This window comes from Triticum dicoccoides, chromosome 2A (genome assembly GCF_002162155.2).
Source record: "Triticum dicoccoides isolate Atlit2015 ecotype Zavitan chromosome 2A, WEW_v2.0, whole genome shotgun sequence".
NCBI lineage: Eukaryota > Viridiplantae > Streptophyta > Magnoliopsida > Poales > Poaceae > Triticum > Triticum dicoccoides.
Genome location: NC_041382.1, coordinates 702971053 through 702998618, shown reverse-complemented (window position 1 = coordinate 702998618; position 27566 = coordinate 702971053). Strand labels below are relative to the sequence as shown.

General features: G+C 44.6%; 1 protein-coding gene across 1 annotated transcript; it reads right to left on the bottom strand.

Annotated features, from left to right (window-relative positions):
• Window positions 1-324: 324 nt before the first annotated feature.
• On the bottom strand, window positions 325-4497 carry LOC119356398 (AT-hook motif nuclear-localized protein 10-like). Its single transcript, XM_037623355.1, has 5 exons — window positions 3678-4497; window positions 3098-3150; window positions 2069-2200; window positions 1073-1234; window positions 325-982 (listed from the first exon to the last, which is right to left on the bottom strand). The coding sequence occupies exons 1-5, from the start codon at window positions 4240-4242 to the stop codon at window positions 662-664; spliced, it is 1233 nt and encodes a 410-aa protein (XP_037479252.1). The 5' UTR covers window positions 4243-4497; the 3' UTR covers window positions 325-661.
• Window positions 4498-27566: the final 23069 nt, after the last annotated feature.

Sequence of the window (27566 nt, the reverse complement as noted above, 5' to 3'; positions counted from 1 at the left end):
AGAAGTTACAAAGAACATTTCTCCAAAAGAAAAAATTACTCTGAACAAACGGCCGCAGTTGTTAAAGATTCGAACCATGGAATCATGGGCGTGAAGAATTCAGGGTACTGATGGGGTGGAAGGCTTATATATAGAGGAGAGATTTAGAAGAGTAACTAGTGAATAATGGCTTACTAGTGACTATGGAATCTGAATAACACGGTAATTAATAAAGCCACCCGTCGTAAGAACGACCCGCCCAAAATGGATGTTGAATTTCTCTTATACCCCAGTAATTCCCGGAGTATATATCCCTCCAGCCCTCTGAATAAATAAGCTAAACAATGATAACACAAATATATGGCATTCAAAACTGGTGCATGCAGATACTAGACTGAAATACAAATTCATGGGTAATAGAAACCGTTGATTAGGATATAACAACTCCAAGCATAAGCTACTAACTGCGAAAGCAGATAAGAGATACAAACTAAAAGCAACATTAACAGGGCAAGACAATGCTACTTATTTTTGCTCCTCAGGCCTTCCATGAAAGGCTCTCCGACTACCTCTAGCACACCGGATTATTGGCCGACAATGAATTGTTGGCGCCGGTGCAGGAAACCCTACACTCTACTAGGTCAAATACTAGAGAATAAAGCTGCTGCAAATCGGGGAGCCATTAGTCGGTCACCATCTTCATGTCTGGGTCGTAGCGGCCTTGGTTCCCGGAGAGGGACCAGCCCACCGGAGCATATGAAGCGTGTGTCGGATGGCCTGCATTGTTGAACGTGCTACCGTTGGGTCCCATAGGGCTCCCTGGGTCATCAGAATGGTCACTTGATGTTCCATCTGATGGCGTAGCAGCAGCTGAGGCTGCACCGAAGCCAGCAGGCGTCTGCATCGGCGCAGATGTAAGCATCGGCGCAGATGTTGGCTCGCGTTTCGGTTGTTCTTCCTTGGGCTTTTTGTTACCTTCGGCGATGAAGCTGCCCACCACAACCTGAAACGCAACATGGTAACCTGTCACCGATGGCCTAATTTGGATGCAGAGATGCCACTTGACAATAAAGTGCAAAGAACATCAACAAACCTGGACAGGCGTTGCAGCCATAAGCATTCCTGCAACACAACCTCCTACAATACGCCCATCGCTTCCAGCCAGAGCAACACTCAGACCACCTGTCCTGCTACGAGTGTCACCATCCTCTGCCAGCAGAAATGAGCCCGACAGAGAGAGAATATCAAAGTGGCCCTGTGACACATAACAGTATATAGGTAATCAATGTATTTTTACAATTTGGAATATAACTTTGTATGATATAAAACTGACATCCCATTCCAAAATATCAAGAAATACGGTGTGACTCTGTAGTCTGACCACATGAAGGAACCAGTAAACTATCATAAGGTCTAGAAAACCTGGTGCCTTTAACATGCTCAGTTAGTGATTTGCACTTAATGGGAGAGTGAGAAGTACAGATTAAATTTTCGGACCTGTTGTCATGTAACTTAAAAAGCTGAGATGTAAACTGAAAACTACATATTAGACATTTCAGTTCTGTCGTCAGAGACTATATATGTTCACAAGAACAAACAAGAAGATTAACAAACTCCATATTGGGCTCACAAAGACAGTTAGCACACAATACATGAAAAACAAGGAAGCTATACTAAAGAAGTAATGGAAATAGAAAATGTAAAAGAAATATGAACAATCAGTAAATCGACCATATAGGCTTAATTTTTTACTCCTAAATAATAAGCAAACATTCAGTTAACCATAGGCCAACAGAGTGCAGACTACAGAATTATATGCTACTCCCTCCGTCCGAAAATACTTGTCACCAAAATGAATAAAAGGGGATGTATCTAGATGTATTTTAGGTCTAGATACATCTCTTTTTGTCCATTTTAATGACAAGTATTTTCGGACGGAGGGAGTAGAACACAACCAAATCATAGGTCCGTTGACAGCTGTGATGCTACTGTAGGACTTTGAACCTGTGCATTACCACTTCACAAAAATAACGAGAAGCGAAAATCACACAATGCCTCTGAGATCTCAGCAAGTTGGGCCTTGACGTACCTCATATGTCACTATGCCACCAGAGGTTGCTGGTTGACGGAGTGTTGCTGTGCACAGCGCACCGTTTGCTGAGATTATACATGTAGTACGTGGGCCTTGTTGTGAAAAAGACATTATTTTCGAAGCAACATCCTGCAAACAAGATAAATTAAAGCATAAACGCCCACTGTGTGGTAAATAGTCTGAACTCCAGGGACAAGCAAGGAATAGGTTCAGCAAATATCTATCAAGGGAGGATGTGGATTGGTACTGCAGAATAATGACAGGTATCCAAGTAATGCCAGGAGAATGGGAGCTAACAGCCTAAGATAGAACCGACAGTTATTTATTACTCATACTCTCCTAGTTTTGTAAGACCATCCTTTAAGAATTGTGCCATGCATCCTGTGGATCAGCAGGTTGGATACTATGTAATAAATATGCAGTAATGGCATGGAATCCATGGGAAGACCGAAAACAGTTGTAGCAAGAAAACAGAAGTCAAGAGGATAAAATATCAAAAGATGCTCAAGGGTCCACTCAGTGCTATGCTTTACTTCTTGCTGTTTGTACCAGGAGCCACATAATATACACTCTGTTCTTAGCTCTTCCATGGAAGTGATTAATTTCAACGTAAAGCAGTATGCTCATGAATAATATAATGCTGACAGGTTCTGTTCTCAACCAAGACTGGTAGCCAGCAGGGCAATCTACTCGATCCTGACCGTACAACTAATGTCCAAAAGCAACTTAGGAACAACTAGAGCACGCGATGACATCAGAGAGGACGGAGCATTTTTCAAGTACTCCCTCCATTTTTATTTAGTCCGCGTATTAGCTTTGGTAAAAATTCAAGTTTTGCAAACTTTGACAAAGTTTATAAACAAAAATATTAACATATACAATAACAAATTAATACCATTAGATTTATTATTGAATGTACTTTCACATCATATAAATTTGTGATGGTAAATGTTTATATTGTTTTCTATAAACTTGGTCAAACTTTATAAAGTTTAACTTCAGCCAACTCTAATATGTGAGGAGTACCTCATTAGGCTTGACAGTTATTATGTGAGGAGTAAATGATGTCCCAGCTGAACCTACAATTCAGTAAACCAAATATCATAGTCAGCACAAAAAAATGTTCAAAGAAGGCCATCGAATTACAACCAACGTGATAAACTGCGATTAACATGATACTCCTATATTGCCAGAATATTTACCACCCTTTTATCTTGCAAAACTCAAAAGTAAACACAGTTTGTGACATGATAGAAAAATGAGCAAAACAATAATAAAAACCCATAGAAGAATATTCCTAAAAAAATAAGGCAACCAATAAATTTTCTAATATTCAGAAGACCTGAGCTCACTTCTATATTATATGAGTGCTCTGTGCATAACTAACATCAAGCAGAGGTGTACTTCCCACATTATTTAAATGCCTGCACTATTGCGTCCTATTTAATTCCTTTACAATGTGGAGAAATCCTTACAAAGTAAATGGCGACAAACATGTAGAAAGACATACAGTACTACATGCTTTTATTCAGCACAAGCTGCTGCTGAGTGAACAGTGATGTTTCTGAATTCAGATATGAACCAACGCGGGTGCGGCCAAAATTACCTAAGGCATCGAGCTGTTTCTTTTTGCCAGATCCCGGGGGCCGTCCTCTGCGCTTCCCGTCAGGATTCGAGTTGGAGCCCGCGCCACCAGACTGCCCGCCCGCCTCGGCCTTCACCGCCGAGCCCATGGTCCCGTCCGGCCCGTACTTCCTCGGCCTTCCCCTCTTCTTCTTCACGAGCTCCCCGCCGCTGCCGCTGCCGCTGACGCTGACCACCAGGGCGCCACCGCCGCCGCCGACGGACTGCGGCATGCCCGGCGGGGTGGAATCGGGCCGGTACATGGCGAGCGGCGGCATGTCCGCGGGCTTCAATGCCGCCTGCGAGGCCCCGGGCGACGCCATGGGGTTGAAGGCGAGCGGCATCCCGTGCATGACGCTCGCGGAGCCCGGCGGCATCGCGCCGTAGGCGTGCTGCGGCATCATGACGCCGGGGGCCACCGGCGGCGGCGAGCTCACGCGCGGCGTCTGCGTCTGCGGCGTCGGCGGTGGCGTCGTCTGCTGCTGCGGCGGCGGCAGCGGCAGCGGCAGCGGCGTCTGCTGCTGCTGCGGCTGAGCCCGGCCGTCCATCTCGCGGCGAAACCCTAGGTCAGGCCACCGCACGAATCCGGCGCGCTCTCCTCGGCCGGCCCGCGCCGCGCGTCGTCGCTCCGGGCAGCGCGCGCGCGCGGTTAGCGGCGGTTGTACGTGAACCACCTCTGCACTTCAAAAACTAATCGAGGAAATCGAGACTCAATAAAATACGCAGGGAAAAATGGGGAAAGCGGAGGCGGATTTGCGCGTGGAAAGAAAAATCGATCTGGGAGTAAAACTGGGGGAGGGAGACGGGAGTTACCTGCCCTCGGGGGTCGGATCGGAACAGATCTGCTGGCCGCAGGAGAGAAATCGCGAAATATCGAGCAATAAATCGGCCACCCACCCCCCTCCTCGCGTGCTCTTACCGGCTGGACAAAAATAGCCTCGGTTTCCTTTTTCATTGGCAAATTATTTTTCTTACATGTGGACCCTTCCAAGAAAAAACACCCTTACTAAAAGTATCATCTATAAAAAAATCGGAAATTTTATAGAGCGTCCGATCCCCTCGCACGAATCTCAGCACGTAAGAGTGGCAATTCTTGTGGGGCACCATTTGCTCTACCCATCCTCCCTCAGCGAATGATGCAAAACGTTTGCTCCAACCACCCCTTGAGCGAACGATGCAAATCTTGAACAAATGACATTCTTCTATATAAGCATCACAATTTTTATGTGTATTATGGTAGTTATAACTTGACAAATTATTGAGACATGTGTGGCAATTTTCTCTATGTTTGCAGTGATGTTTTCTCTTCTATAGCATGGCAATTCTCAATGTTGCATCATAGCAATTCATGCACGTGTGTGGCAACTGGCAACTTTTCTTCGGTGTAGGATGGCAATTCTTTTCGCCATAGCATAGCAATCCACTTCTACTAGCATCACAATTCCTGGATAGGTAAGCAAATTTCACAAATTTCTTCATGTAGCACGACAAATTCTTCTATACTGCAGCATAGCAATCAGAAATCCAATTCAGCTCTTAGCGTATGCTCCTGCCCATCAAAAATGTTTTTTTTTCAAATGTCAAAAAAATTGAAAAAGAAATAGATATGTTCATTGTCACACAAAAAATGCTACCTGCAAATTTCTACTGAAAAAAGCTTGAGTATTTTGACCTATGCAAAAAAAAACAAATCGAATGCTAAATGTTACAATTAATTTATTTATTTTCACCGACGAAGCATTGCTATCCTGTTTCGCATGAAGATTGTCAAGCATGCTTGCTAGACTAACATTGAACATCCACAAGAAAATTTTAAAACTCAGATTTTTTTTAATTGATTTACTTTTAAAAAAAATACTATTCCTTTGGGAGCATATGCGCACCAAAGCCAAAACGGGCCTCCCCATAGCAATTCTCTCATGTTAACATGACAAAAAAATTAAAGAAAAAAGGTTTTAAGAGCCTGGGGGGAGGGGAAGGGGGAGGCGTTGGTGCCTCCCAAATCACCATTTTTCACTTACGAGATCCTCCAAAGCGCACGATAGTTCGCTATAGGGGCATCAGGGAGGCAACGTTTCCTCTCTATTGGCGTTCTTCAATCGGAAATGTATCTTGAGTATAATGTTTCTTTATTTTCCTTCCTCAAAAGTATAATTTTCATTTAGTTTAGGGAAAAGCTATTTCATGACCCACCCCCTCCCAAATATACGAGCCTCCCATATATTTCTATAACCGCTATTTCAGAACCAATAAGATATGAGTTATATATCAAAAATATATAATGGAATCCTTATTTGAAAAAAAAATCTAATTCTATATTTTATTGCATATAACTCATATTTTATTGATGAAATTTAACCCTAAAGTACAAAGCACCTTAAACATAATAAATTTACATCGAGGTCCCTGGACCATCGAACGACCGTTGCCAACTGTAGAACGAGTCGTCGATGCGTCGCTGTTGCAACTCCCCTACCGGAGCTAGTTTGACCTTGTCGATGACACTCGAGAAGTCTTCATGCACGTGCCCCTAAGTACCATCGCTCTGGAGTCGCAGTCGTCGCACGTTGAACCCTTGAATCGATCTAAAACGCCTGACACCTTATATTGCCATCGCGAAAACACGGGGAGAAACTCTAACCTTGTGTTTTTATGCGAAAATGACCCATATTTGTTATAAAGATTCATCAAAAGTACAAAACACTTCAAACATAATAAAAATTACATTAAAATCCATGAACCACCGAACGAGCACTATCGCCGCTTCCATGTCAGAGTCGGTCTGACCTTGTCAATGGTAGTTGGGAAGTCTTCGTCCACGTGCCCCTAAGTACCAACGCCCAGGAGATGATGTCGTCTCCTTGGAACCCTTGAATCAATTTGAAGCACCTAATGTAAAATTCCACGGTTGCGTCCGTACGGCGAGAAACCTAACCACACGGCCCCACGGAGCTGGCAAGAATTTACGTTAGAGCTCCATCTGATCCATCTCGACGAACGAACTTGAGGAGGACCAGAGCCCGAAAGACTGACTCGAAGAAGAAGAGATGCCATTCGTCCCAGCGTCGCCACTACGATGACTAAAACCCTAATCTATGTACTAGATGAAGTCGAGGCACCAAGATTCTCCTCCCCGCCACTGACCACCATAGCGGCGAACAAAAAGGAGAGGAAAATCCACAGACTCGCTGACGAAGATCGACGAAAGGAATGCTTTGCCCTGCCCGCCTTGCGAGAAGGGGAATTGTTACTGGTTAACCTATCCTCCTCCTCTCGAGCAGATTGATCACATATGCAGCTATTGAGAAGGCCACTGGCGGAGCTACATAGGGGCAAAAGCGTGCCATGGTCCGCCCTGCCCAATTTTTTTTACATATGCTCTGTTCACTTTGCTACCTCTTGAGCACTGCGTTGGTTTTCCCCAAAGAGGAAGGGATGATGCAGCAAAGTAGCGTAAGTATTTCCCTCAGTTTTCGAGAACCAAGGTATCAATCCAGTAGGAGGCTATGCGCAAGTCCCTCGTACCTGCACAAAACAAATAAATCCTCACAACCAACGCGTTAAGGGGTTGTCAATCCCTACACGGCCACTTACGAGAGTGAGATCTAATAGATATGATAAGATAATATTTTTGGTATTTTTATGATAAAGATGCAAAGTAAAATAAAAGCAAAGTAAAAGCAAAAGGAAATAACTAAGTATTGGTAGATTAATATGATGAAGATAGATCCGGGGGCCATAGGTTTCACTAGTGGCTTCTCTCAAGAGTATAAGTATTCTACGGTGGGTGAACAAATTACTGTTGAGCAATTGACAGAATTGAGCATAGTTATGAGAATATCTAGGTATGATCATGTATATAGGCATCACGTCCGAGATAAGTAGACCGACTCCTGCCTGCATCTACTACTATTACTCCACTCATCGACCGCTATCCAGCATGCATCTAGAGTATTAAGTTAATGGAAATAGAGTAACGCCTTAAGTAAGATGACATGATGTAGAGGGATAAACTCATGCAATATGATGAAAACCTCATCTTGTTATCCCCGATGGCAACAATACAATATGTGCCTTGCTGCCCCTACTATCACTGGGAAAGGACACCGCAAGATTGAACTCAAAGCTAAGCACTTCTCCCATTGCAAGAAAGATCAATCTAGTAGGCCAAACCAAACTGATAATTCGAAGAGACTTGCAAAGATAACCAATCATACATAAAAGAATTCATAGAAGATTCAAATATTGTTCATAGATAGACCTGATCATAAACCCACAATTCATCGGTCTCAACAAACACACCGCAAAAAGAAGATTACATCGAATAGATCTCCATAAGAGAGGGGGAGAACATTGTATTGAGATCCAAAAAGAGAGAAGAAGCCATCTAGCTACTAACTATGGACCCGTAGGTCTAAGGTAAACTACTCACACTTCATCGGAGGGCTATGGTGTTGATGTAGAAGTCCTCCATGATCGATGCCCCCTCCGGCGGAGCTCCGGAACAGGCCCCAAGATGGGATCTCGTGGACACAGAAAGTTACGGCGGTGGAATTAGGGTTTTGGCTCCGTATCTGATCGTTTGGGGGTACGTAGGTATATATATAGGAGGAAGGAGTACGTCGGTGGAGCAACAGGGGGCCCACGAGGTGTTGGAAATATGCCCTAGAGGCAATAATAAAATGGTTATTATTGTATTTCCTTGTTCATGATAATTGTCTATTGTTCATGCTATAATTATATTAACTGGAAACCGTAATACATGTGTGAATACATAGACCACAACATGTCCCTAGTAAGCCTCTAGTTGACTAGCTCGTTGATCAATAGATGGTCATGGTTTCCTGACCATGGACATTGGATGTCATTGATAACGGGATCACATCATTAGGAGAATGATGTGATGGACAAGACCCAATCCTAAGCCTAGCACAAGATCGTATAGTTCGTCTGCTAAAGCTTTTCTAATGTCAAGTATCATTTCCTTAGACCATGAGATTGTGCAACTCCTGGATACCATAGGAATGCTTTGGGTGTACCAAACGCCACAATGTAACTGGGTGGCTATAAAGGTGCACTACGGGTATCTGAAAGTGCAACTATCCCTAGGTGGTTTTGGTAATTCATAACAACATATAGCTCATTGAGCTAATGCTATTCCAAGATGATTGTTTCAGGAAAGCTCAATGATTGGCATGGCATGTATGTGAAAGTGGAACCCTCAAAATGCTAAGGACAAAGGATTGGCTCAAGCTCAAAAGCTCAAGACTCTTCATTTTATATTTTAGTGATCCAAGATCACATTGAGTCCTTAGGAAAAGCCAATACTATTAAGGAGGGATGAGGTGTTGCTTAATGAGCCTCTTGCTTCATGTGCTTAGTGATATGCTCCAAAACCCTCAACTATTTTTCCATATCCACATATGACCTAAACCCTAAGCCAAACACGGTCCTACCGATTCTTCCTATCCGGCGCCACCGAGTTTCACTTGTCATTAGCCACTGCCAAACCCTAGCAATTCGGTCCTACCGATAGGGATCCCGGTCTCACCGAGATGGGGTTGCAAACTCTCTGTTTCCCTTTCGTAACTTTTCGGTCCCACCGAAAGAGCGAATCGGTCCCACCGAGATTGCAATGTAAACTCAGTGTTTCCCCTTTATAACTTTTCGGTCTCACCGAGTTCCACTCGGTCTCACCGAAAGAGCAAATCGGTCCCACCGAGTTTGCCTGACCAACTCTCTGGTTAGCTAGTTACCAAATTCGGTCTCACCGGGTTTGTGTAATCGGTCTCACCGAGATTACGTTATGCCCAAACCCTAACCGAATCGGTCCTACCGAGTTGCATGTCAGTCCCACCGAAATTCCTAACGGTCACTAGGTTTACTATTTCGGTCAGACCGAGTTTTCTGATTCGGTCCCACCGAGATTGGAAAACTATGTAACGGTTGGATTTTGTGTGGAGGCTATATATACCCCTCCACCTCCTTCTCATTCGAAGAGAGAGCCATCAGAACACACACACCATTCGAACTCATATGTTCTGAGAGAGAACCACCTACTCATGTGTTGAGACCAAGATATTCCATTCCTACCATATGAATCTTGATCTCTAGCCTTCCCAAGTTGCTTTCCACTCAAATCTTCTTTCCACCAAATCCAAATCCTATGAGAGAGAGTTGAGTGTTGGGGAGACTATCATTTGAAGCACAAGAGCAAGGAGTTCATTACCTACACACCATTTGTTACTTCTTGGAGAGTGGTGTCTCCTAGATTGGCTAGGTGTCACTTGGGAGCCTCCGACAAGATTGTGGAGTTGAACCAAGGAGTTTGTAAGGGCATGGAGATCACCTACTTCGTGAAGATCTACCGCTAGTGAGGCAAGTCCTTCGTGGGCGATGGCCATGGTGGGATAGACAAGGTTGCTTCTTCGTGGACCCTTTGTGGGTGGTTGCTTCTTCGTGGACCCTTCGTGGGTGGAGCCCTGTGTGGACTCGCGCAACCATTGCCCTTGGGTGGAGCCCTGTGTGGACTCGCGCAACCGTTACCCTTCGTGGGTTGAAGTCTCCATCAACGTGGATGTAGGATAGCACCACCTATCCGAACCACGGGAAAAACATCCTTGTCTCCAATTGCGTTTGAATTCTCCAAACCCTTCCCTTTACATTCTTGCAAGTTGCATGCTTTACTTTCCGCTGCCAATATACTCTTTGCATGCTTGCTTGAATTGTGTGATGATTGCTTGACTTGTCCTAAAATAGCTAAAATCTGCCAAGAACTAAAATTGGGAAAAGGTTAAGTTTTTATTTGGTCAAGTAGTCTAATCACCCCCCCCCCTCTAGACATACTTTTGATCCTACAAGTGGTATCAGAGCTTTGGTCTCCATTTGCTTGATCTCCATAGCTTTTGGTGGTCATAGCCTTGGTTTCACAACCTAGGAGAGTATGGCGTCTAGCGAGGGAAATTATCACCGTAGAGGTCCTTACTTTGATGGTACTAATTTTGCTAGTTGGAAGCATAAAATGAAAATGCATATTCTTGGACATAACCTCGCCGTTTGGGCTATTGTGTGTGTTGGTTTGCAAGGTGACTTCTTTGATGGGAGAGAACCAAACCGTGAAGCTACCGCGGATGAGTTGAAGATGTTGCAATACAATTCTCAAGCTTGTGATATTCTCTTCAACGGATTGTGCCCCGAAGAATTCAACAAAATCAGCCGTCTTGAGAATGCAAAGGAAATTTGGGACACTTTGGTTGATATGCACGAAGGTACCGACTCTGTCAAGGAATCCAAGTTGGATGTGCTTCAAAGCCAACTTGACAAGTTCAAGATGAAGGATGGTGAAGGTGTCGCTGAAATGTACTCTAGGCTTGCTCTCATCACAAATGAGATTGCCGGCTTAGGAAGTGAAGAGATGACCGATAGATTCATCATCAAGAAGATCCTAAGAGCCTTGGATGGAAAATATGATACCGTGTGCACATTGATCCAAATGATGCCCAATTACAAAGATCTCAAGCCAACGGAGGTGATTGGAAGAATTGTTGCTCATGAGATGTCACTTAAGGATAAAGAGGAACTTCACAACAAATCAAGTGGTGCCTATAAAGCCTCATGTGAAGCCCCTACATCATCAAGTGAGAAACAAGACTTCAATGAAGAATTGAGCTTAATGGTGAAGAACTTCAACAAGTTCTACAAGAGTAGAAGCAAAGATAGAAGCTCCAAGTCAAGGTCCTACAATGACAAAAGATCTTCTAGTCAAGAGCGAAACTATTACAATTGTGGAAGACCCGGACACTATTCCAATGAGTGTACGGCTCCCTACAAGAGAAGAGAAGATTCTCCAAAAAGAAGAAGCAAAGGATCACCACCAAGAGAGAGAGAAGGAGTAGAGATGATCGTTATGAACGAAGATACTCACGGAGAAGCAAGGATTCGAAAAGGAAGGAAAAATCATTAAGGAGCTACACAAGACGAAGACATCAAGCTCATGTTGGTGAATGGGTATCCGACTCCGACAGCCACTCCGAGAGAAGTTATCACTCCGACTCCGAAGATACTCAAGATGAAGGTGTTGCCGGTCTAGCACTTGTGTCAACCAACTCCTACGACATATTTGACTCACCAAATGAAGGAATTGGAAGATGCTTCATGGCCAAAGGTCCTAAGGTAACACACCTCGAGTATGTTGATTTCAATAGTGATGAAGATGACTTGTTAGGTGATGATTTGCTTGGTGACAACTCTAGTGATGAATACTATGATGAAAGACCAATTAATCATGCTAATCAAGATAAAACGAATGACAATGATTAGGAGAAGATTGAGGCTCTAACTAAAGAACTAAAAACTCTTAAGTTAGCTCATGACACTATCTTCGAAGATCATCGAGAACTTTTAAGGGCTCATGAGAAACTACGCTTTGAAAAGCTCAATCTTGAGCAAGAGCATGAGTTCTTAAAGGCAATCAATGATGATCTCCGCAAGAAAAGTTCTTCTTACATTGCCAAGCGTTTACTCTTATCCACTTACATGCCTCAAGTCAAGTCTAACAAGAAAGATTCTTCCTCTAGTAGTAACAATGATTATGCTAAATTCAATATTGTTGCTTCTAGTAGTTCTCTTGATTCCACTAATGATTCTCTTAGCCAAGTTACACTTGAGCAAGAAAATAGCTTATTGAAGGGAATTATAGAGAAAGGAGTGTACAAAAGCCTTGCCGGGAGTAAGCAATTCGAGGAAATTGTGCGCAAGCAAGGAATGCACCGGAAGAATCAAGGTGTTGGTTTTGAACGAAAGTTCAATGCCAATGGAGTTGAATGGGAAGAAGATCAATACCCCAAGACAAAGTTTGTCCCTCAACAAGAGAAGTATACTTCTTTCAAGGGGACACAAGCTCAAGATGATCTTCCACCACAAAACTACGAGCAAAAAGGCAGGGACAAGCTTCAAGAGGAAATTGATGCATTTGAAGAAGCTCCTAAGACCTTAGTCAAGTGGATTCCCAAGACTAATTCAAGTTCCACTTCATCAAGTACGACTACAACTCCAAGGATTCCCATCAAGATGATGTGGATCCAAAAGAAGAAGAACTAGAGAGTTCTTGAGGGTGACTCCGCCAACATACTTCACTCTTATCATTTTGGCAAGAACAAGTGCAATCAACTTCCACATCTTGCACTAGTTCAAGGAGTCACAAACCCTCTTGTTGGTAAGACAAGGGACAAGGTAACCTAAAAGTTTTCATGGACATCATCTTTTGTGTGCATCACTCTATGTCTATGGATATCCTTGTTTGTTCCTTGTGGGACTAACCCATGTAGGTATTGAAAGTGCAATTCACTCAAATGGATAGCTCCAAGATATCTACATCAACATTGAGCATTCACATCTTCAATATCTACATGAAGTCATCATCGACAAAACCCAAGGTTAGTTCATCCCTCTTAGGGGGGATATCACATCTAGGGGGAGCTTTACTCTAAGACTTGAGCTAAAGCAACTCTAAAGATGTGAACACAACAATGCTTTATGTAAAAGTGGTAACCCCACTTGAGCTTAAATGATGAGTATGACCTATGATCAAGTGTTCTCACTTGACTCCATACAATATACTCATATATAGATGACCTAGTCATCGCAAATTGCTTGATAGATGCTAGTATTGGTTGTGCATGTCTTGTCACATATTTCATTTGCCATCTTATTGTGTGAGCATGCTGGTTGCATATTTTACTCATTCGAGGACATCCACTTGTTGTTTTGATTGTTCGGCTTTATTTCTTTTTGCCAAGTGGATGGACAAGAATGCCTAAGAACCTCCCCTAGCTATCTATGCTTTTCTCGTCTCAAACTCTATTCATGCTGCATCACAAAATTTGATCAAGTCAGATTCGAACCACTCTGTGTGAGGAGCGCTCGGAGTCCCCGATTCGTCATAGACTTAAACTTCCAAAACCTCTTTATGATTCTCGGTCTGACCGATACTCCACTTTCGGTCCTACCGAGATCATTAAGTTGATCTAGGTTTTCGATCTCGGTGCAACCGATTTGAACCTTTCGGTCACACCGAGTTTCAGTAAATGCACGTAGTTATGAATCTTGGTGCCACCGAGTTGTTCCACTCGGTCACACCGACAGGGTCGGGCTATATATAGTCACGGGCAGAATTTTGGAAATTTCTCCGAAACCTCTTCGCCCGCGCATAGCTCACTCTGCCTCCTGGGTCTCCGGATCGTCCTCCTCGCCGCCAGCAGCCTCAAGTCGCTGGTCTCCATCGCCGTCAACAGAATTTCTGCCCCGCCGTTGCCGCCGTAGCAAGTCCCCGCCAAACTAGGGTATGGACTTGATCTCTGTGCTATTCCTCAATCTGATTCCTAGCACATTGTGATCATATTGATTCTTGCCACGTTTGAGAAACTTCTATCCAGTCAAAACGCTCATAGATTAGGTTTGATTCGAAAATTCTAGGTTTAGGTTTCCGCCGAAACCATCTCGGACCCACCGAGTTGAAAAACTCGGTCCCACCGATTTGGCTTATGCCATTGCACAAGTGAGACTCGGTCTAACCGAGAATTACTTATCGGTGTGACCGATTTTTGAACTCAGTGAAACCCTAGCAGTCTCGGTGCCACCGAACTGTGACTCAGTCCTACCGAGTTCACTAGTTTAGGTTCCAAAACTGCTTCGGTATCACCGAGTTTGAAAATCGGTAGATCCGAGATGATTTCAGTGGGAAACTAAAACTAGGTTTTTGAATTATTCTTTTGCAAAAATCTCTGCATTTTGTGATGCTTATCCACTCTATCTCCTCTATAATCTATTCACAGGGTCAGCAGTCAGTTTGCATCATGTCAGACCAGAGTGACAGCCAAAACTTGTCAGAGGAGCAAGTGCAGTTGAGTGAGGGCACTAGTCCCTCAAGTTCCTCAGATGATGGCAGCAGGAGCACACCCAGCAACCTGCCTAAAGCTGCCACTAGGCAAAGGAAGAAGAAAACCTCAGATTCTGAAGATGAGGACTATGTGGCAGAGGAAGAGGCCACTTCCAAGAGAATTGAGCCAGCCCAAGGCACTAAGCCAGGTCTGAAGATCAAAAGACCAGCAGGCAGGCAGCCCATGTCAAAGGCTAGAGCCTTGACTGAGAAGCCCACTTCCCAAGAGCCAGCTGCAGCTGAGGGCAAGAAAAGAAAGGAGAGGGTGAAAAAGACTGTGGCTAGGGTGCTTGGCAAAGCTTCCATCGTGGAAGAGGAAGAGGAAGAAGAGGCAGCTGCACCAGCGCCCAAGGCACCCAAGCTTATGGGAGATGCCATAAAATCAGGGGGAGCTGCTTCCAAAGCCAAGTCAGCTCCAAAGCCAAAGCCCAAGAGGAATACACGGAGCATCCCTGCAGCTGAAAAGAACAAGGCCCCAGTGCCTGAGACTGTTGCTGAAGAAGAAGAGGAAAATGTCCTAAGGAAGCTAAAGCCCAAGATCCCAGACCACAACGATGCTCATCCTGTGGCCGAGGACATGAAGCTCAGAAGAGATTCAGGGCTGAGGAAATGGAGAGAAGCAGACCCATATGCTTCAAGGAGAAGGACTTCCGTGGACTACAGGTTTCACACCAAGGAGCAGCAGGATTTCTATGAGACTGTGCTGTTAGATAAGAAGCCCATTGTCTGTGATATGCGTTGGGTTGATTGGACATACATCAAGGACAACGAGGAGCACTATCCTGGAGTGCAAGACAGCTTCATAGCTTGTGGAGTAGCTGATTTTGTTGGGCAGAAGCTCACAAAGTGGAACAAAGAACTCATCATGCAGTTCTACTCCACAGCTCACTTTTATCCAGATGGGAGGATCACATGGATGTCTGAGGGTACAAGGTACCAATCTACAGTGGCTGAGTGGGCACAGATCATAAATGCCCCAGAGGAGCAAGATGATGACTTGGATATCTATGCCAAGAAGAAGATGGAACATAACTCCATGTCCAATATGTACAAGGAAATTCCCAATGAAGCACTTGATACCTTCAAGTTTGGCTCAGTACATTACCTTCTGTCAGGGCTCCCGACGATTAATTGGATACTAAGGCACACCTTATTGCCTAAGTCTGGAGATCACAAGATGATCAGAGGCCATGCTATCAACTTGCTACATGTGTTTGATGTGCCTCAGAAGTTCAAGGTGATGAGCCTCATAGTGGAAATGATTAAGAGGACTGCAGCAGATCAAAAGAGGAGCTGCAGATATGCCCCTCGAATTCAGGAGCTCATCAACTCCAAAATGGGCACGGGCATATATCTGTTGGACAAAGAACACCTGCCCATCCGTCCAGATTTTGAGGACAATGAAGTTGTCATGACTGAGAACGAGCCATCATCTGCCCAAGCATTTGCAAAGAAGGAGAAGGCGAGGAAGGAGAAAGCTGCCAAGATGCCTACCCAAGAGGAGGCATCTGAATACTTCTTGAAGACCAAACAAGAGCAGCTCGGTTACTTGATTGCATCCACGCTGAGGATTGAGCAAAGTCTGGCCACTCTCACTCCGAATCAGCAGAGCCTAGAGAGGATCATGGAACAGAAGTTCTATGACTTGGATGTCAAGGTAACAGAAGTTCAGTCTGCAGTGGAGCAGCTCCAGGAGGACATGCAGGAGAGGAGAGGCAGGACTACCACTCATACCTTTGCCAGAGTGCCACGAGGCCCGAGGTCATCTGCCGTGCCAGTTGCTGACACCAGAGCCACCACTTCAGCACCAGCTACAGCCTCAACTCCACCAGCTCCAGCATCTACTTTAGCTCCAACTCCAGCGACTACTTCAGCATCTACCGAAGCCTTCGTCCTTGGAGTGATCCGGACTCCACCACCACCTGAAGATCAAGCCTGAGCGTCGATCTAGTGCTATGCATTTTCTAGGAACTTTTTGGTAACTTGTTGCCAAAGGGGGAGAAGATGTATAGATCATAGGCTTCGAGAGAGAGAGTGTTGCTTTTCTCTCTTGCTTTATTTGGTGGTTTTTCGAACTTATTTTCTTTTGAGTGCTTGATACTACGTCATCATTTGTGAGACATTGATGATCATGTGTTTGATCATAAGCTACATTTAATGTTTGCTTAATGCTTGCTTAAATATTATCATTCTATCTATCGTTTGTGATCATTCACTATTCTTGGTGATGAGTGCATGTATTTCATTCTTATCATTTTGAGCGCTCCACCAAGATGTATGTGACATGGAAGAGTAACCCATGACTCTAACTCTTTGTCCATTTGCAGTCCAAAGCAAATTTTAAATATGCACAAATTTAGGGGGAGCTCTTACTTATCACATACTTCTCAAAGCGACGATAAATTTCATGATTATTATCTTTTGTCGAAGCTTTGATCTATATGTTGTCATCAATTACCAAAAAGGGGGAGATTGAAAGTGCAACTATCCCTAGGTGGTTTTGGTAATTCATAACAACATATAGCTCATTCAGCTAATGCTATTCCAAGATGATTGTTTCAGGAAAGCTCAATGATTGGCATGGCATGGATGTGAAAGTGGAACCCTCAAAATGCTAAGGACAAAGGATTGGCTCAAGCTCAAAAGCTCAAGACTCTTCATTTTATATTTTAGTGATCCAAGATCACATTGAGTCCTTAGGAAAAGCCAATACTATTAAGGAGGGATGAGGTGTTGCTTAATGAGCCTCTTGCTTCATGTGCTTAGTGATATGCTCCAAAACCCTCAACTATTTTTCCATATCCACATATGACCTAAACCCTAAGCCAAACTCGGTCCTACCGATTCTTCCTATCCGGCGCTACCGAGTTTCACTTGTCATTAGCCACTGCCAAACCCTAGCAATTCGGTCCTACCGATAGGGATCTCGGTCTCACCGAGATGGGGTTGCAAACTCTCTGTTTCCCTTTTGTAACTTCTCGGTCCCACCGAAAGAGCGAATCGGTCCCACCGAGATTGCAATGTAAACTCAGTGTTTCCCCTTTGTAACTTTTCGGTCTCACCGAGTTCCACTCGGTCTCACCGAAAGAGCAAATCGGTCCCACCGAGTTTGCCTGACCAACTCTCTGGTTAGCTAGTTACCAAATTCGGTCTCACCGAGTTTGTGTAATCGGTCTCATCGAGATTACGTTATGCCCAAACCCTAACCGAATCGGTCCTACCGAGTTGCATGTCAGTCCCACCGAAATTCCTAACGGTCACTAGGTTTACTATTTCGGTCAGACCGAGTTTTCTGATTCGGTCCCACCGAGATTGGAAAACTGTGTAACGGTTGGATTTTGTGTGGAGGCTATATATACCCCTCCACCCCCTTCTCATTCGAAGAGAGAGCCATCAGAACACACACACCATTCCAACTCATATGTTCTAAGAGAGAACCACCTACTCATGTGTTGAGACCAAGATATTCCATTCCTACCATATGAATCTTGATCTCTAGCCTTCCCAAGTTGCTTTCCACTCAAATCTTCTTTCCACCAAATCGAAATCCTATGAGAGAGAGTTGAGTGTTGGGGAGACTATCATTTGAAGCACAAGAGCAAGGAGTTCATTACCTACACACCATTTGTTACTTCTTGGAGAGTGGTGTCTCCTAGATTGGCTAGGTGTCACTTGGGAGCCTCCGACAAGATTGTGGAGTTGAACCAAGGAGTTTGTAAGGGCAAGTAGATCGCCTACTTCGTGAAGATCTACCGCTAGTGAGGCAAGTCCTTCGTGGGCGATGGCCATGGTGGGATAGACAAGGTTGCTTCTTCGTGGACCCTTTGTGGGTGGTTGCTTCTTCGTGGACCCTTCGTGGGTGGAGCCCTGTGTGGACTCGCGCAACCGTTGCCCTTGGGTGGAGCCCTGTGTGGACTCACGCAACCGTTACCCTTCGTGGGTTGAAGTCTCCATCAACGTGGATGTAGGATAGCACCACCTATCCGAACCACGGGAAAAACATCCTTGTCTCCAATTGCGTTTGAATTCTCCAAATGCTTCCCTTTACATTCTTGCAAGTTACATGCTTTACTTTCCGCTGCCAATATACTCTTTGCATGCTTGTTTGAATTGTGTGATGCTTGCTTGACTTGTCCTAAAATAGCTAAAATCTGCCAAGAACTAAAATTGGGAAAAGGTTAAGTTTTTATTTGGTCAAGTAGTCTAATCACCCCCCCTCTAGACATACTTTCGATCCTACAGTATCTCCGAAAGTGTCTGTTGGGTTGGCACGAATCGAGACTGGGATTTGTCACTCCGTGTAAACGGAGAGGTATCTCTGGGCCCACTCGGTAGGACATCATCATAATGTGCACAATGTGACCAAGGAGTTGATCACGGGATGATGTGTTACGGAACGAGTAAAGAGACTTGCCGGTAACGAGATTGAACAAGGTATCGGGATACCGACGATCGAATCTCGGGCAAGTACTATACCGGTAGACAAAGGGAATTGTATACGGGATTAACTGAATCCTTGACATCATGGTTCATCCGATGAGATCATCGTGGAACATGTGGGAGCCAACATGGATATCCAGATCTCGCTGTTGGTTATTGACCAGAGAGATGTCTCGGTCATGTCTGCATTATTCCCGAGCCCGTAGGGTATACAAACTTAAGGTTCGATGACGCTAGGGTTATAGGGAAAGTATGTATGCGGTTACCGAATGTTGTTCGGAGTCCCGAATGAGATCCCGGACGTCACGAGGACTTACGGAATGGTCCGAAGGTGAAGATTGATATATTGGACGAAGGGTTTTGGAGTCCGGAAATATTCGGGAGGTACCGGATGATGACCAGCATGACTGAAAGGTGTTTCGGGAGCCCCGGCAAGTGTTAGGGGGCTTCATGGGCCAAGGGAAGGGGGCAAACCAGCCCACTAAGGGGTTGTGCGCCCCCCTCACCTATTCCCACGTGACCAGGGGGTTTGGGGCGCCCCATCTAGGGTTCCCACCTCCTGGCTTGGGGGCCAAGTCACCCAAGGGGGAGATCCCATCTGCCTTGGCTGCCGCCCCCGTAGGGGAAACCCTAGGGCACCTCCCTTGCCCTTGCCCCTATATATAGTGGAGGTTTTGGGGCTGCACAACACACGAGTCTCTCTCTCCCAAGGCACAACCCTACCTCTCTCCCTCCTCGTCTCTCGTAGTGCTTGGCGAAGCCCTGCTGGAGTACCGCGCTCCTCCACCACCACCATGCCGTCGTGCTGCTGCTGGACGGAGTCTTCCCCAACCTCTCCCTCTCTCCTTGCTGGATCAAGGCATGGGAGACGTCACCGAGTTGCACGTGTGTTGAACGTGGAAGCGCCGTTGTTCGGCGCTTTGATCGGAATCGACCGCAATTTGAATCGCTACGAGTACGACTACCTCATTCGCGTTCTAGTAACGCTTCCGCTTAGCGATCTATAAGGGTATGTAGATGCACTCCCCTTCCCCTCGTTGCTAGATTACTCCATAGATTGATCTTGGTGGTGCGTAGAAAATTTTAAATTTCTGCTACGATCCCCAACAGTGGCATCATGAGCTAGGTCTATGCGTAGATTCTATGCACAAGTAGAATACAAAGTAGTTGTGGGCGATGATTTGTTCAATTTGCTTGCCGTTACTAGTATTATCTTGATTCGGCGGCATTGTGGGATGAAGCGGCCCAGACCGACCTTACACGTACACTTACGTGAGACAGGTTCCACCTGGCGGTGTTCTGGGAACGGGGGTCCCCAGACTTGCCTGCCTGCGGCCTGCGGCATGGCTCAAAGGGGGGCCCAGCACGGCCCATCTTCACCAACACAGACTCAAGACCCTCGCGAGGGGCCAAGCCTCGCGGGGCGGACGATGCGGAGCTTCCTCAGGCACGGCCTCATCAGGCTGGCTCGCGAGGAGGCGGAGAGATCAAGATGGGGTACCTCACAAGGTGCCCGTGACGCAAGCCATGACGACCAAGGGCGCCAGGCGGGTGCCAGCCCGCGCAGTGTCCTCATTTCCTCTTTGGTGCAAAGGGGGCAAGCACAGCCGCGGAGTACCGAGGCATCAGGCAAAGGTTGCCATTTCGGTGCAACAAGACCAAGACCAGGAGGACTGCAAGAAGGAGGTCATTGTGGAGCCCAAGATGGCGTCACCACTAGAGCTTTGTGCAGGTGAAGACTACTTTTGTCAGGATAGCTGGTATTAGCTGTCCCCCTTCAAATTAGCCCGCCATTGTTGGCTCCCTTCCCGCTCGATATTTCGGAAGAGGACCAGGGCCTCTATAAATAGGACTAGCCACCCCCAGGGGAGAGGGGGATCGAGAATCAGAGGGAGAAGAACAAGAGCATCGACAATCAGAGAGAGAGAGAGAGAGAGAGAGAGAGAGAGAGAGAGAGAGAGAGAGAGAGAAGGGTGACTGAACTCCTCCCAGCGGTTCATCGCCCCAGCCAAGAACAGACCCTCGCGAGGCTGTTCTTCCTTGTATTGTTCATCATCATCAGCCCAAGAGGCAATCCACCACGCCACACACTGGAGTAGGGTATTACACCACAACGGTGGCCCGAACCAGTATAAACCCTGTGTCTCTCGTGTTGTTCTTTCCATAGCTTAGATCTTAGCGAGGCGGGAGGGGTGCAGGTAGCTAGGAGGCGAAATCTCCGCGCGCACCCCAGTGTTCGAGCCTCAAGGGTCTGCCGGAACCCGAAATCTGACATTTGGCGCACCAGGTAGGGGTGCGCCGGAATCCACCTTCTACCGCTTCGTGCCCCGTCGCGTCGTCATCACCATGTCTGGCGACCAGGCGGGCAACCCAGATCCATGGGCGGCGTGGCCCGCCCGCGCAGAGCCGCTCGCCTCGGGCGACCCCGTTGTTGGGTTTCGTAGTAATTTCAAAAAATTTCCTACGCACACGCAAGATCATGTGATGCATAGCAACGAGAGGAGAGAGTGTTGTCTACGTACCCACGCAGACCGACTGCGGAAGCGTTGACGCAACATAGAGGAAGTAGTCGTACGTCTTCTCGATCCAACCGATCAAGCACCGAAACTACGGCACCTCCGAGTTCGAGCACACATTCAGCTCGATGACGATCCCCGGACTCCGATCCAGCAAAGTGTCGGGGAAGAGTTCCGTCAGCACGATGGCGTGGTGACGATCTTGATGAACTACAGCAGCAGGGCTTCGCCTAAACTCCGCTACAGTATTATCGAGGAATATGGTGGCTGGGGGCGTCGCACACGGCTAAGGAATAGATCATGTGGATCAACTTGTTGTCCCTTTGGTGCTAGCCCTGCCCCTCTATTTATATGTTGAGCCCCGGGGTCGAAACTTGGAGCAAAAGCCTCCTCAAAGTCGGTTTTGCCCGAAAGGCAAGAGTCCCACTCGGACTCCAGGACCAAACGCCACAATCCTTGGCGTCTGGCCCAGACGCCATGGGCCTCGGCGTCTGGCCCAGGGCCAGACACCAGGGTCTCCGGCGTTTGGCCCCCTGGCCTCCGCAAAACTCCTTTTGCACCGACCTAAAGCCTCATGGGCTTGACCCCTTGGCCTAACCATATCATCCAATATATGAATCTTTACGTCTCGACCATTTCGAGACTCCTCGTCATGTCCCCGATCTCATCCGGGACTCCGAACTCCTTCGGTACATCAAAACATGTAAACTCATAATATAACTGTCATCGTAACCTTAAGCGTGCGGACCCTACGGGTTCGAGAACAATGTAGACATGACCGAGACACGTCTCCGGTCAATAACCAATAGCGGGACCTGGATGCCCATATTGGCTCCTACATATTCTACGAAGATCTTTATCGGTCAGACCGCATAACAACATACGTTGTTCCCTTTGTCATCGGTATGTTACTTGCCCGAGATTCGATCGTCGGTATCCAATACCTAGTTCAATCTCGTTACCGGCAAGTTTCTTTACTCGTTCCGTAATACATCATCTCACAACTAACATATTAGTTGTAATGCTTGCAAGGCTTATGTGATGTGTATTACCGAGAGGGCCCAGAGATACCTCTCCGACAATCGGAGTGACAAATCCTAATCTCGAAATACGCCAACCCAACATCGACCATTGGAGACACCTGTAGTACTCCTTTATAATCACCCAGTTACGTTGTGACGCTTGGTAGTACCCAAAGTGTTCCTCCGGTAAACGGGAGTTGCATAATCTCATAGTCATAGGAACATGTATAAGTCATGAAGAAAGCAATAGCAACATACTAAACGATCGGGTGCTAAGCTAATGGAATGGGTCATGTCAATCAGATCATTCTACTAATGATGTGACCTCGTTAATCAAATAACAACTCATTGTTCATGGTTAGGAAACATAACCATCTTTGATTAACGAGCTAGTCAAGTAGAGGCATACTAGTGACACTTTGTTTGTCTATGTATTCACACATGTATTATGTTTCCGGTAAATACAATTCTAGCATGAATAATAAACATTTATCATGATTATAAGGAAATAAATAATAACTTTATTATTGCCTCTAGGGCATATTTCCTTCAGTCTCCCACTTGCACTAGAGTCAGTAATCTAGTTCACATCGTCATGTGATTTAACACCAATATTCATATCTGTATATGATTAACACCCATAGTTCACATCATCATGTGACCAACACCCAAAGGGTTTACTAGAGTCAATAATCTAGTTCACATCGCTATGTGATTAACATCCAAAGAGTACTAAGGTGTGATCATGTTTTGCTCGTGAGAGAAGCTTAGTCAACGGGTCTGTCACATTCAGAGCCGTATGTATTTTGCAAATATTCTATGTCTACAATGCTCTGTACGGAGCTACTCTAGCTAATCGCTCCCACTTTCAATATGTATCCAGATTGAGTCTTAGAGTCATCTGGATTAGTGTAAAAGTTTGCACTGATGTAACTTTTACAACAAACTCTTTTATCACCTCCATAATCGAGAAACATCTCCTTAGTCCTTACTAAGGATATTCTTGACCAATGTCCAGTGATCTACTCCTAGATACTATTGTACTCCCTTGCCAAATACAGAGCAAGGTATACAATAGGTCTGGTACAAAGCATAGCATACTTTATAGAACCTATGACTGAGGCATAGGGAATGACTTTTCATTCTCTTTCTATTTTCTGCTGTGGTCGGGATTTGAGTCTTACTCAATTTCATACCTTTGCAACACAGGCAAGAACTCTTTCTTTAACTGTTCCATTTTGAACTATTTCAAAATCTTGCCAAGGTATGTACTCATTGAAAATCTTATCAAGCGTCTTGATCTATCTCAATAGATCTTGATGCTCAATATATAAGTAGCTTTTTACTGAGGTCTTTTCTTTTTAAAGAACTCCTTTAAAACACTCCTTTATGATTTGCAGAAAAAATTCTACATCATTTCTGATCAACAATATGTCACTCACATATACTAATCAGAAAGGCTGTAGTGCTCCCACTCACTTTATTGTAAATACAGGCTTCATCGTAAGTCCATATAAAACTATATGCTTTGATCAACTTATCAAAGCGTATATTCCAACTCCGAGATGCTTGCACCAGTCCATAGATGGATCGCTGGAGCTTGCACATTTTGTTAGCACCTTTAGGATTGACAAAACCTTCTGGTTGCATCATATACAACTCTTCTTTAATAAATCCATTAAGGAATGCAGTTTTGACATCCATTTGCCAGATTTCATAAAATGTGGCAATTGCTAACATGATTCAGATAGACTTAAGCATCGATACGAGTGAGAAAACCTCATCGTATTCAACACCTTGAACTTGTTGAAAAACTTTTGCAACAAGTCGAGCTTGGTAGATAGTAACACTACTATCAGTGTCCGTCTTCCTCTTGAAGATCCATTTATTTAACATGGCTTTGTTGATCATTGAGCAAGTCAATCAAAGTCCATACTTTGTTGTCATACATGGATCATATCTCAGATTTTATGGCCTCAAGCCATCTCGCGGAATCTGGGCTCATCATCGCTTCCTCATAGTTCGTAGGTTCATCATGGTCTAGTAACATGACTTCCAGAACATGATTACTACACCACTCTGGTGCAGATCTTACTCTGGAAGACCTACGAGGTTCTGTAGTAACTTGATCTGAAGTTTTATGATCAATATCATTAGCTTCCTCACTAATTGGTGTATTTGTCACAGGAACTGATTTCTGTGATGAACTACTTTCCAATAAGGGAGCAGGTACAATTACCTCATCAAGTTCTACTTTCCTCCCACTCACTTCTTTCGAGAGAAACTCCTTCTCCAGAAAGGATCCATTTTTAGCAACGAATATCTTGCCTCCGGATCTGTGATAGAAGGTGTACCCAACAATTTCCTTTGGGTATTCTATGAAGACGCACTTCTCCGATTTGGGTTCGAGCTTATCAGGATGAAACTTTTCCACATAAGCATCGCAGCCCCAAACTTTAAGAAACGACAACTTGGGTTTCTTGCTAAACCACAGTTCATATAGTGTCGTCTCAACGGATTTAGATGGTGCCTTTTTTAACGTGAATGCAGCTGTCTCTAATGCATAACCCCAAAACGACAATGGTAAATCAATAAGAGACATCATAGATCGCACCATATCCAATAAAGCACGGTTACGACGTTCGGACACACCATAACATTGTGGTGTTCCAGGTGGCGTGAGCTATGAAACTATTCCACATTGTTTTAATTGAAGACCAAACTCATAACTCAAATATTCGTCTCCGTGATCAGATCGCAGAAACTTTATTTTTCTTGTTACGATGATTTTTCCACTTCACTCTGAAATTCTTTGAACCTTTCAATTATTTCAGACTTATGTTTCATCAAGTAGATATCCCCATATCTGCTCAAATCATCTTGTGAAGGTCAGAAAATAATGATACCTGCTGTAAGCCTTTCATCGGACCACATACATCGGTATGTATGATTTCCAACAAATCTGTTGCTTGCTTCATTGTTCCGGAGAACGGCGTTTTAGTCATCTTGCCCATAAGGCATGGTTCGCAAGCATCAAGTGATTCATAATCAAGTGATTCCAAAATCCCATCAGCATGGAGTTTCTTCATGCGCTTTACACCAATATGACCTAAACGGCAGTGCCATAAATAAGTTGCACTATCATTATTAACTTTACATCTTTTGGTTTCAATATTATGAATATGTGTATCAGTAAGATCGAGATCCAATGAACTATTTTCATTGGGTGTGTAACCATATAAAGTTTTATTCATGTAAACAGAACAACAATTTATTCTTTTACTTAAATGAATAACCGTATTACATAAACATGATCAAATCATATTCATGCTCAACGCAAACACCAAATAACACTTATTTAGTTTCAACACTAATCCCAAAATTATAGGGAGTGTGCGATGATGATCATATCAATCTTGGAACCACTTCCAACACACATCGTCACTTCACCCTTAACTAGTCTCTGTTTATTCTGCAACTCCTGTTTCGAGTTACTAATCTTAGCAACTGAACTAGTATCAAATACTTAGGATTTGCTATAAACACTAGTAAAGTACACATCAATAACATGTATATCAAATATACTTATGTTCACTTTGCCATCCTTCTTATCCGCCAATCACTTGGGGTGATTCCGTTTCCGGTGACCAGTCCCTTTGCAGTAGAAGCACTTAGTCTCAGGCTTAGGACCAGACTTGGGCTTCTTCACTTGAGCAGCAACTTGCTTGCCGTTCTTCTTGAAGTTCCCCTTCTTCCCTTTGCCCTTTTCTTGAAACTAGTGGTCTTATCAACCATCAACACTTGATGTTTTTCTTGATTTCTACCTTCATTGATTTCATCATCACGAAGAGCTTGGGAGTTGTTTCCGTTATCCCTTGCATATTATAGTTCATCACGAAGTTCTACTAACTTGGTGATGGTGACTAGAGAATTCTGTCAATCACTATCTTATCTGGAAGATTAACTCCCACTTGATTCAAGCGATTGTTGTACCCAGACAATCTGAGCACATGCTCACTAGTTGAGCGATTCTCCTCCATCTTTTAGCTATAGAACTTGTTGGAGACTTTATATCTCACAACTCGGGTATTTGCTTGAAATATTAACTTCAACTCCTGGAACATCTCATATGGTCCATGACGTTCAAAACGTCTTTGAAGTCCCGATTCTAAGCCGTTAAGCATGGTGCACTTAAACTATCAAGTAGTCATCATATTGAGCTAGCTAAATGTTCATAACGTTTGCATCTACTCCTGCAATAGGTCTGTCACCTAGCGGTGCATCAAGGACATAATTCTTCTGTGCAGCAATGAGGATAATCCTCAGATCACGGATCCAATCCGCATCATTGCTACTAACATCTTTCAACACAATTTTCTCTAGGAACATATCAAAATAAACACAGGGAAGCAACAACGCGAGCTATTGATCTATAATTTGCAAAATACTACCAGGACTAAGTTCATGATAAATTTAAGTTCAATTAATCATATTACTTAAGAACTCCCGCTTAGACAGACATCCCTCTAATCCTCTAAGTGATCACGTGATCCAAATCAACTAAACCATGTCCGATCATCACGTGAGATGGAGTAGTTTCAATGGTGAACATCACTATGTTGATCATATCTACTATATGATTCACGCTCGACCTTTCGGTCTCCGTGTTCCGAGGCCATATCTGCATATGCTAGGCTCGTCAAGTTTAACCTGAGTATTCTGCGTGCGCAACTGTTTTGCACCCGTTGTATTTGAACGTAGAGCCTATCACACCCGATCATCACGTGGTGTCTCAGCACGAAGAACTTTCGCAACGGTGCATACTCAGGGAGAACACTTCTTGATAATTTAGTGAGAGATCATCTTATAATGCTACCGTCAATCAAAGCAAGATAAGATGCATAAAAAGATAAGCATCACATGCAATCAATATAAGTGATATGATATGGCCATCATCA

Bases quoted from the DNA above. Each gene is read 5' to 3' on its own strand.
- LOC119356398 (XM_037623355.1), bottom strand. From the start codon at position 4,242: ATGGACGGCCGGGCTCAGCCGCAGCAGCAGCAGACGCCGCTGCCGCTG. The intron at 3,151-3,677 runs GTAATTTTGGCC...ACTGAATTGTAG, and splicing joins GAAACAGCTCGATGCCTTAG to GTTCAGCTGGGACATCATTT. The intron at 983-1,072 runs GTTTGTTGATGT...GTTGCGTTTCAG, and splicing joins TGGCTGCAACGCCTGTCCAG to GTTGTGGTGGGCAGCTTCAT.